This window comes from Drosophila rhopaloa, unplaced genomic scaffold (genome assembly GCF_018152115.1).
Source record: "Drosophila rhopaloa isolate 14029-0021.01 unplaced genomic scaffold, ASM1815211v1 contig_218, whole genome shotgun sequence".
Classification (NCBI taxonomy): Eukaryota; Metazoa; Arthropoda; class Insecta; order Diptera; family Drosophilidae; genus Drosophila; species Drosophila rhopaloa.
Window position 1 is genome coordinate 896,070 of NW_025335104.1, and position 11,854 is coordinate 907,923.

General features: G+C 38.5%; 1 protein-coding gene across 2 annotated transcripts; it reads left to right on the plus strand.

Moving 5' to 3' along the window:
* The first annotated feature begins 6,425 nt into the window (after window positions 1–6,425).
* Window positions 6,426–8,128, plus strand: LOC108038572 (protein CNPPD1). 2 transcript variants are annotated; one of them, XM_017115400.2, is made up of 4 exons: window positions 6,426–6,620; window positions 6,675–6,971; window positions 7,171–7,293; window positions 7,344–8,128. In XM_017115400.2, exons 1-4 carry the CDS (start codon window positions 6,585–6,587, stop codon window positions 8,088–8,090), a joined length of 1,203 nt encoding a protein of 400 aa, XP_016970889.1. In that variant the 5' UTR covers window positions 6,426–6,584; the 3' UTR covers window positions 8,091–8,128. The 2 variants fall into 2 exon arrangements, with proteins under 2 accessions (XP_016970889.1, XP_016970890.1); XM_017115401.2 differs by having other exon boundaries at window positions 6,678–6,971.
* The last annotated feature ends 3,726 nt before the right edge of the window (window positions 8,129–11,854 follow it).

Consider the following 11,854-nt stretch of genomic DNA (forward strand, 5'->3'; position numbering starts at 1 on the left):
TAGTGTATGTGTCTGGCTTGTCCTCTACGAGCCATTTTTTTTTTTTAATTAAAAATTGAATTTTTTGTAGCGCTTTTCATAAAAAGTGTAATTGTTTACGTAAATTGTGGTCATATTTTGGATTATAAAATGAGTTGAATTGTCATCAGAGGAGGAGGATACCGGTTAGGCGGATCCCGGGACGACGAGCCACGAGCCGAAGGATTCGGAGGGCCGCAGCCGGGTTCGGAAGAATCCGGCTGGGAGATGTGGCACCGTCGGGGAGGCCGGAGGAGCTGCGGAAGATTCATTCGGCAAGGGCGAACGTCGTGCGGCTAGTGCTCGCGCAGCTCCAAGGAGTGGCAAGAGTGGCTGGATCAGGCCGAGGCGGAAGAGGCAATACTGTGGGTTGGGGGCCGCCACCACAGACACCACAGTCACCATCGCCGCCACAGTCGCCACCACAGTCGCCGCCGCAGTCGCCTCCACTGGAGCCGCTTCTGTCGCCGCAGCCATAACCGCCTCCACTGACGGCCACCGTCGCGGTCGCCTTCGCAGCTGTCGCCGCCGCTACCGCATACACGGTCATCATTACTACAGCGCCAGCATTCGGCGGACAGAGGCCGCTGGGAGAAGGTGCCCGAGGGAGGATGGCAGCCGAAGGTAGCGTCCGAGGCGAACCGGCAGCGAAAGAGGGCCCGGAGCAGGTCCTGGTGGACGGAGTTCGCTACCGGATCCGGGTGGCGGGCTCAATAAAACAGCCGTACAAGGTTTGGAATATTTATTGGTGTTAGCTTATGTTTTTAAATCTTGGACAAGTGGTCGATCGATAGTTGCGATCGGCAACGACGATGGCAACGCTGGCACCCACAATCGATGAAGGCAATCGTGGTGAGATTCGAGAGAGTTGCCGGACCAAAGGAAACGAAATGGTGATTTTTAATTTGGGGAATTTAACAAGGGGAACTGTCTGGGGAACCGGGAAATTTCTGGGGAACGTGGAAACAGTCTGGGGAAAGAGTCGTTCAACGAGCTGTTTGGGAAACGAGGTGTTTGGGAAATATTTTTGGGGAAAACAGTCTGAAGAAAGATTAAGTCTTTCGGGGAACTGTCTGGGGAACATCTTCAGGCAGGGAATTCGAATAGTCTTCACATCAATGGCATCAATGGCATGGAAAATCACCACTTTCATCACTTCACTTTTGATTCCCCAAGAAAGGGTAGGTGTTCTTAACAAGTCTCGAGCACAGGCAGTCCCAGTCCCTGCTTCTAAGTAAGTCGCCAAGATACCTAACCGTGGCAGAGTGCTTGATGGGAACCCCGTCCAGATTAAGGCGATATGTGTTCCGCCTGTTCAGCGAAAAACAGACATGCTAAGACTTCGATGGATTAACAGCGATATTCCATCTCGACGCCCACGCTTCAAACTCATTTAACATGTCCCGCGCAATGTCTGTCGCATGCCTTCCAGGTGCACTTAAATAATAAAAAAAAATAAATAAAAAATATTTGAAAATCAACAAAACTAATTAATATTAATATTAATATTATTAATATTAAAATTTGAAGCTCTAATCAATTAGGAGATTTTGAGATAGATTTAAAAATTTCAGTTGATATTGACATTCGAGGCGAAATAAAAACAAGTTACGAGGACGGAAGATAACTTCGACAAGCCGAAGTTTTAATATCCTTGCAGACTGCCGAAATTGCTCAAACTAAAAAAGTAGCTAAAGAAGAAATAAGGTATACATAAATAAACTAGATCTGCATAGTTTCATGTCAATAGCTTTTATACTGCAAAATTGTCAAATAAAAATAGAAAAAAAGGGATATTTTCGCAGCTTTTAACAATTTTTCCTACGGAAGCTAAAATCGTCCGATCTGTAAGCGCTTTTAACCTGATCAAGATATGAGTAAATAAATAAGACTTGGAAAAATGTATGTCAAAAGCTTACACACTGCGCGAAGTATTCAAAAAATATCAAATTTTGACCCATTTCACCCTATTATTCCTATGGGAGCTATAGAATATAGACGTCCGATCGGCACGCGCTTTTACCCAGATAAAGGTATGCATAAAAAAATACGATTTGGAAAGATTCATGTCAATAGCTTATATACTGCGCGAAATAACCTAAAAATCGTTAAATTTTAACCGATTTCACTCAATTGTTGCTATTGGAGCTATAGGATATAGACATCTGATCGGGAGCTATAGGATATAGACGTCCGATCGTTTTTCAAACTTGATCTGCGTACACATGTTTTAGCACGACTGTGAAAGTTTCAGATCGCTAGCTTTTATACTGAGCTCGCAAACGGTATTGAAACAGACGGACATAGCTATATCGACTCCCCTTTTGATCCTGATCAAGAATATATATACTTTATAGGGTCGGAAACGTCTCCTTCACTGCGTTACAAACTTCTGACCAAATTTATAATACCCTATGCAAGGGTATAAAAAACCAAACCTCAGTCTCAGATTTCGTAAATAAAGAAGTCGATAGAATGTTAAAAGAAAATTTTATAAGACCTAGTAGAATCAGATATAACTCTCCAGTATTAGAAGTTCCGAAAATGGGACTTAATGAATATAGTAGTCCTAAGCTTAGACTAGTAATATAATACAATACCAGAATAATAGGCAATGCAGTATCTATCAGAAATATTGGCTAATTTAGGGAAGGCCAAGTATTTTTCGACAATTGATTAGAATCAGGATTCCATTAAATTTTAATGAAAAATTGGATATCGAAAAAACCGCTTACTCCATTAACAATAAAAACATTTGATTTTTACAAATGCGCCCACTATTGGAAAAACCTGTTACGTCTATATGAACGATATTATAATTTACTTGAATTCAATTGAACAACATTACACTGATCTAAAACATATTATAAATATTTTACAGATTATTTAACGATAGAACTCCACCTATGTTAAAACTTGGAAAATGCCTTTCTGATTGTAACATTGGGGAGTTTCTGATCGAGCCTTTTTTTCACTTCGGTACTCAGATCGACGAAAAAATACCCAACAATTTCATAGCGTTGCCAGTCTGCTGAAATGAACTTTGGGTGAACACTAGCGGAAAGAATAAAAAATTTAATCTTTTGGCGTGCGCTTCTCACTGAACATTATAAGAAATAGAGCGAAAAACTCAAAAAACTCGCAAAAGTCGATTGCAGGAGCTTACATGTGGGGACTAAATAGCATTAATACTATCTGGGGTGCCTCTTGTCAGTGCAAAATGTTTTTTAGGTCAAGAATGTACGAACAAACATAATAAAAGTGCAGCTATAAAATTTAAATTAGCAAATAATTAGCAGTAAATTAAAAATAACACTGTTAAATTTAAATTGTATTGTTTTTTAATTTCTTTGTATAGCAGCAGAGTTGTCTTGCCAAGGTAATTGATAATATCTTTTAAAGGCTCTTTTCCGCATATACGATATTTGAATTATAACTGCTTGTCAACAAACCCAGCTGATTGACAGTACGACCGTAGGACGCTTAAGTCTGATGAACTCTCGAAATTTTGGTCACACTGGAAACATTAAAGCTTTTACGCTAGCGCACTCGTTTGTCGATCTGAGTACTAGGCTTAACACTTTAAAGTCAAAAACGTGATTTAAGCTTCGATATATTTGTTATTAAAAAATAAAAAATAATCATTATAAAAAAAATATCGACGTCAGTAGCTGCGGATTTAGGTACAGAAATTATGTGCAAAATTTGAAAACGATTCGTTCAGTAGATTTTGCAGGATCGCGTTCGCCGACTTTAAAATTGGAAATTTTGCAGAAGAGCGTTTTAAAGTTTTGGACACCAAAAAATCGCATACAAAACGAGCTAACTCACCTACGATCAACTGCCCATAACTTCGGAAGTTTTACTCGGATGAATTTAAGAAAATATTCTTTAATGGTTGTGCATTCAAAAACAAATTTTAAAAAAAAGGACAAAAAAAATTTCAATTGGGGTTCACACTGCCACCATGCCAAGAAAAACGTCTATGTCTTCTTCAACTTCCTTGGCAAGACAAAACTGCCGCTGTACAAAAAAATTAAAAAAAACAACACAATTTAAATTTAACAGTTGCTTTTTTTTTAATTTACTGATAATCATATGCTAATTTAAAGTTCATGGCTGCACTTTTATTATGTTTTTTCGTACATTCTTGACCTAAAAAACATTTTGCACTGACAAGAGGAACCCCAGATAGTATTAATGTTATTTTGTCCTCACATGTAAACTCCTGCAATTGACTTTTGCGAGTTTTTTGAGTTTTTCCCTCCATTTCTTATAATGTTCAGTGAGAAGCGCACGCTAAAAGATTACATTTTTTGTTCTTTCCGCTAGCGTTCACCCAAAGTTCATTTCAGCAGACTGGCAACGCTATGAAATTTTCTGGTATTTGTTCGTTGATCTGAGTACCGAGGTGAAAAAAGGCACGACGTAAAGTGAACGCCAGCTGTTTGCCTCTCGCTCTCTCTCATGACTGGCGTACGGTTTTCGTCGATCTGAGTACTAGGCTTTACCTCTAGATACATATTAACTAATGCCGTCTTCCCACAGAGATCCATCCACCATCCGTTGAACGGATGGTCCATAAGGTTTTGTCGTTCCGAAAATTCTCAGTTCGTTTCACATCCAAATTTGACGGACTTTTTATGCGATAGTTAGGAGATGTTTTTTCGGCGCAACTCTGAGTTCTTCTTCTAGACAGTGAAAATTGAAACATTCACTACGAAAATTCAAAATAATAAAGGCGGGTAACATTTGAAAAGGGAAGGCGCCAATTCAAAAAATGTTGTTTATAATTGTAATAATTGATTAATTACTGTTCCATCCGTGTGGCAGCATTAGGTGTTGCTCCACTCTTTCCTAGGCGAATACCGTACTCACAACATGGAGCAGAACATTTAAAATGAAATAAAAAAGGAAATTATAATAAAACAAAAAAAACATTTATATATAACAAACTTGGACAATATTGAAGCGGTTTTCTGCAGGATGGAAAAAATCTGCAGACATATAAGTTCGATTTGGTTGTTCCCGTAGATCACTTGCAGTCTGTTACCAAGTATCATTTATAACGCTGTTGTGCTCATTTTAAATGTTGTTCAAATGTTGTTGTGATGAGCCACAGCTGTTCAGATCAGCTGTTATCGGATGGTGGATGGTGGATGTGCTCTGTGGGAATCGGAGTTTCACATTTGTCAAAAATCCCAACCGTTTCGAACGAATGGACTCTATGGGAAGAGGGCATTATATGCCATTATATTAGCCCGTTGCATTTTGCACAACATTTAAAATGAGCACAACAGCGTTATAAATGATACTTGGTAACAGACTGCAAGTGATCTACGCGAACATTCAAAACGAACTAATACGTCTGCAGATTTTTGCCAGCCTGCAGACAAAATATAAACAGCTATTGCCCAATATTGTCTAAATGGTAACAAATCAAGTTCATTATATATAAATATTTGTTTTTTGCGCTAGGAAAGAGTGGAGCAACACCTAATGCTGCCACACGGATGGAGCACTAATTAATTATTTATTACAAGTATAAACAGCATTTTTTGAATTGGCGCCTTCCTGTTCAAAAGTTACCCGCCATTATTTTTTTAAATTTTCGTAGTGAATGTTCCAATTTCCACTGTCAAGAAGAAGAACTCAGAGTTGCACAAAAAAAACATCGCCTAACTATCGCATAAAAAAGTCCGTCAAATTTGGATGGGGAACTAACTGGGAATTTTCGGAACGGCAAAACCTTATGGACCATCCGTTCATCGGATGGTGGATGGAGCTCTGTGGGAAGAGGGCAATAAACTTTTTTTGTTTGTTTTTTTCTGATGATCCAGTAACGAGTTAATCTGTTCACCGCAAAATCTTTTTTCTTGGAGGCTCCTACGGAGCCTTGCTGCGAACGGCTCATTTATTTTTTTATTAACATATGTGAAAACGTAGTTTAAATGTTGTACTTTAATGCTTATAAAATAATTGATCTGACATAAACCGTATCGCGTGAAAAAATTCTTGAAAATAGGCCTTTTTTGGCCGAATTAACTATACCCTCCTTAATAATACGCCCTAAATTTGTCCTGGCTTTTAATCGTAAGCAATTTTTCATTTTTTATCTTGGGTCTTCAATCTTTTGATATATTTCGTATATGCTTGCAAATTGCCTTTGTTGGAGAAATTATTTCATAATTTATTTTCCAAAATGTACAAGAATAAAGTTTTTTATTTGAGCATATTATTTGTTTTTTCATTTTGCTAACTGCTAAAATATTTAATATAAAAACTGTTCCCCTTTTTCCACCGTGCCGTATTCGTCGCTAACCGACCGTCGCTATTTTGACGAACACCGAGGAAACTCTTGGGAAGTAGTAGTGTCCATATTATTTCGATATATTTTCAAATTGATAAACTGCAACTGGTTCCTAACCATCCGTAGTATAGATAGTGCCATCAATATTTTGACAGCTCAGCCACAAACTTTGATAAGCGTTAAAATCGCCAAAAATTCAGACTAACATTAATTTTTTTAAGAAAGATTTCAGCTCTTCTGTGGACCTATTATACAAATGGGGCGCAGTAAGTTGGTTTCTGCAACAAAAAAGGTAGATATCAACCAACTGTTGGTGTAAAGAGTGGTTAAATATTTGTTAGTTTAGCAGGTTGTGCAGCACGACGTGTTTATAAATCGAATACGTAAAAGCCTTTACTATGGTGTGGGAACAGCGGATACAGACATGGAAGTTTCCCTGCCGTTGGCGGAGTACGCGGCAGAAATGTTCTCGGAGCCTCATCGGGGTCACTCCTTGCATCGCTTAAGTTGCGTTGCTGCTGCAAAAGTGCAGGCCACGCCTTGCTCTCTAATTATGGCACTGATCTATCTGGACCGCTTAAGTGCTATCGACCCGGGGTATAGCTGTCGAATCACTCCTCAAGAACTGTTCGTTGTGTCTCTGGTGAGTCGCTATGGTCACCTGTTGATCGGCCTGAGTTAAGAACCAACACAGAAGCACCCCAGGAATCCAACCGCTGTACTGACACGCGAATACATGACCATGTGGGCAGTAATGAAAGACAAGGCACTATGTTGGATATGCATAGCGTTGGAATTTTCCTGGTAATCTTATTCGGCAATTTGAATGTTTTTCCTTTCAGATGGTTTCCACAAAGTTTTATGCCGGCCATGACGAACGGTTCTATTTGGAAGACTGGGCCAATGAAGGCAACATGACCGAACAAAAACTGAAGGAAATGGAGCTAGAGTTTCTTTCCGCTATGGTAAACTGAGCAAAAGTGTAGGCCACGGTAATAAAACATTTTCGTTGTAGGACTGGAATATATACATATCCAACGAGAAATTTTTTGATAAATTAATCAGTGTTGAGCGAACTCTGGCCGAACGGCAGGGATTACGAAGAGGCTGGCTTACGTACAGTGAGCTAGTGCAGTTGCTGCCCAGCTTTGCGTGGACGAAATTTCTGGTCAACAGTGTATCCGTACTGGCGCTGAGCTATGCCGCGAGTGTAATAACCTTGGCGGGTGCTTTTTTTATAGCCAGCCAAGTTCCTGGCACGCTGTGGCATCGACGAGTAGATACCGCTCCAGAAGCACAATTAAGCGCATTAAAACATGCGACATCAGTATCCACACCGCAAGGACCTTCTGTTATTGATCACGAAGTCTCCGCATTGCCATTAAACAAAAGTTGCGCTGCGTTGGACCCAAAACTGGAACTGCAGAAACTTGAGCAGCAATACTGCGTCGAGGCAAGACTGAATGAAATGGAGTATTCGCGCCGCTTAGTTAAATCCGTACCCAATCTACCATTGATGAGCAACTATCCGAAACTCGAATTGTTCCTTTCGCTGGATGGCCCTCGAAACTGGCTTAACATCAAATCACAGTACAGCGACTACCAAGACCATCCAAATTATTGGATAACCCTTCTCAACATACAATTGGAAAACCACTCGAAGCATAATCAAAATGGTTCCGTTTTTTTGCAACTAATCACCGAGGCAATAAAGCAATCATTTTTGATTCGATGGCCAGAAATGTGGCCAAAGTTAATTTAAAATAAATTGTTTTTCGCTTACGGGTTAAAAACACGAAATTATTGTTTTTTTCTAGTTTTCATTAAACCACAAACCCTTTAATATTTTCTTAAAATTCAATTAGATAAATTAAATTTTTGTTTTACTCCTGATATTTATTTTTTTTTCAGAATTTGTATCTTATTGAAAGAGACATTTCCGCCCTATACCATATGCATCTCACATACACAGATGAAGTTGTAAAATTTGACGAATAAATATATGTGGATATAAAATAAGGACTGTTAAGTGATCTGCACAATTTTTTTTGTCATAGTCAAGATTTTAACAAAAACCATAAAAATATTACATTTTTCTTGAGATAGTTTTCCCAAAAAAACAAATTTATTGGTAAACCGTTATCAGCGTAGAATTTATTCAAGAAGTTTGTCGTTTTTTCCAAGGCCCCTATTGTGACCACTTGAGCACATTATAAATATCTTATTAGAATTTAATGGTAAAAGATGTTTTGATAGTGTTATTTAACTATGGTAAATCAATAGCATGCCAGTGTCTCATTGATTTTAAATGATCGAACAAAAAATATGTTTACGTCTCGTATGTACATATGTATTATATACAGTGTCGAACTTAGCTATTGGCACAGCAAGCATTTTGAACATTAAGAATGTTTTTTATTACCTAATATGCAGATATTTTAATAAGACAAGATAGATAGATAGATAGATAGATAGATTTAGATAGTCGAATAATGAAAAATACATGTGACTTCATTACTTTATCTTTTATAAATAATTGATTTAATATAAAAACCAAGAAATGGTATAGATTTCCCTGAACAAAATTATTGGCACACTTGGGTTTTAATAAACTATTTTGTCAAAACTTCATCGCTTTGGCCACTTTTTTCTGCTTAATCCAAGTCGCTGTATACAAAGCAACATGCATCCCCTTTTTGCAGGTTTTTGGGTGAATATCTCTAGTAGTGATTCCCTACCAAAGTTCTTCTCATCCTTAACTTTGATCTGCATTGACCAGATCTATGTGCTGACATTATCACGTCTTTCGATCCAAACGCATTCCTGGCCACTTAAAGGCATGGATCGGACATTGTGCATTGCATTTTGCAACTTTGAGGGTACCTTAAAATGCTGATAAAAACGGGCAATCTAAACATTGCCTTGGTCCTGTTTATAAATTTTACTTCTTGGACACATGCGGTTAATTTTTTTTTTAGTTTTTGAAGTCAAACTACTTTTTTCTTTAATTTAAGGCACTAAAACAATTATAGCTTAAAAATGTATCATTATATTTGATCACATTCGGATTACTATATGTTAGAGATTTATAAGAGCCAATATAGTCACACCAAATCAATCGTCTATGCGTCTTCCCAGTGAACGGTCGTGTTTTTGTTTTGCGCTCCGAATTTTCATTTTTATACCCGTTACTCGTAGAGTAAGAGGGTATATTGTATTCGTGCAAAAGTATGTAACAGGTAGAAGGAAGCGTTTCCGACCCTATAAAGTAATAATACTTGTTCAGGATCACTAGCCGAGTCGATCTAGCCATGTCCGTCTGTCTGTCTCAGTGGCGGATCTAGGGTTGCTGGCGCCCGGGGCAAAGCGAAAGATTCCGCCCCCTCCCTATTTGCTGTACGAATAACATTAGGAGTATTTTAAGTGTAAATAGGTTATTAATTATTAAAAGCTTATATGTTTGAAGAATTGTATTTCATATCGATTCTTTTGTCAGTTACAACGGAAAAAAACATTATTATTTGTGTTTTTGCAAGACAAAAAAATATTACTTTTAGAATATAACTTTTCTGGCCTTGATTGCCGCAAATTCAGCAATAATATCATTGTAGTCGAGTGATGCTGCTACTTCATTTTCGATAGATAGTATAGCTAAATTTAACAGCCTGTCTTGGTTCATGGTTGTGCGGAGATAAGATTTTATCAATTTCAGTTTACTGTATGATTGCTCACACGAAGCCACGGACAATGGTAGAGTCAGCAAAATTTTCAATGCCGTCACAAGTGTTTTGTACGCCTGTATCCCCAACGATGAAATATACAATAGTATTCCTTTTGGAGTGAGATCAAGACTTTCTCCCTTTTTATTGGCCCTTTTCAGAGGAAAAATGACATCTTTGATATCGTGATACAATTCCGTAACATTTAAATCATTAGAATAAATTTCAGCTAATGATTTGCATTTATCGTTTCGGTGTGTTGTTTTTTTGCCATAGAGTAAGAAACTATATAGAGGTTTCATTTGCTCTGCCCGGGCCTCTGCCAAAGCTCTGCTGAGAGCCATGTTCGAAGCTAACTTCTTCAAACTTCGGTTTCTCACCACTTCTAACATGTGCGAAGCACAAGCAATAGTATGGGGAATTCTCGCACCTATCCTTAGGAATAAGAGCGACCAGTGCAGCAATAAGAATTCACCATGGGCATGGATTCAGGCTCGATTCGAACATTTGCAAAACTCTCTTTTTTTCCGTTTTTCCCCTACGTGGCATCACTGGCAAAGTCACTCGAGAGCGCGGGCAGAGCAAATGACGGCTCTATACATTATTACTCTATGTTTTTGCCCGGATTTTTTTTGAACTGGGCACCACTTGGTTTATTTGTTTCATTTTTGTGTTTTCCACGCCTAATTTGAAACAGTAGAAATATATTTTTAGAACATCAAGAAATTGAAGGTTCAGTGAATAATATTTGATAAATATCAGCGAAGCATTAGTACCTTAATTAAATGTTGCAATAGAAAACAAGAGCATAGAGTAATAATGTATAGAGCCGTCATTTGCTCTGCCCGCGCTCTCGAGTGACTTTGCCAGTGATGCCACGTAGGGGAAAAACGGAAAAAAAGAGAGTTTTGCTAATGTTCGAATCGAGCCTGAATCCATGCCCATGGTGAATTCTTATTGCTGCACTGGTCGCTCTTATTCCTAAGGATAGGTGCGAGAATTCCCCATACTATTGCTTGTGCTTCGCACATGTTAGAAGTGGTGAGAAACCGAAGTTTGAAGAAGTTAGCTTCGAACATGGCTCTCAGCAGAGCTTTGGCAGAGGCCCGGGCAGAGCAAATGAAACCTCTATATAGTTTCTTACTCTATGACAAGAGAGAACGCTATAGTCGGGTGCCCCGACTATTAAATACCCGTTACTCAGGTAAAGGGAGTGCGAGGGAGATGGAGATAGAAACTTTGATCACGCATAACTTTTTAACGAATGGTCCGATTTGAAAAATTTCTTCTACATTTCGATAGGTATTGATAAACACAATAAAACTGCATTTTTACTTTTCCGAAATATTTAAATTTTTAAAATCGTATATAAGCGATTGTGGGCGTTAAAGGGGGCGTGACACCTTTTTGAAACAAACTTGCGCTGCGTAGGAACTTCTAGAATCTGTATGCAAAATGCCAATATTCTAGCTTTTATAGTTTCCGAGATCTCAGCGTTCATACGGACAGACAGACGGACAGACGGACATGGCTATATCAACTCGGCTAGTGACCCTGATCAAGAATATATATACTTTATAGGGTCGGAAACGCTTCCTTCTAGCTGTTACATACTTTTGCACGAATACAATATACCCTTTTACTCTACGAGTAACGGGTATAAACACTGCCTTGATTGGAATGTATGTAAACAAAGGCGCGCATAACCTAACACGTATACTGCTCGCTCTCTCTCTCTCTCTAAGCAAGAAAGTTTATTATGACGTTTCGAGCGTCCCTTTTCCTTTTGATCACATCATAAAACACT

Coding starts and splice junctions, on each gene's coding strand:
- LOC108038572 (XM_017115400.2), top strand. CDS start 6,585: ATGGGGCGCAGTAAGTTGGTTTCTGCAACAAAAAAG. Junction 6,621..6,674: donor TGGTTTCTGCAACAAAAAAG/GTAGATATCAAC, acceptor TTGTTAGTTTAG/CAGGTTGTGCAGCACGACGT. Junction 7,294..7,343: donor TAGAGTTTCTTTCCGCTATG/GTAAACTGAGCA, acceptor TTTTCGTTGTAG/GACTGGAATATATACATATC.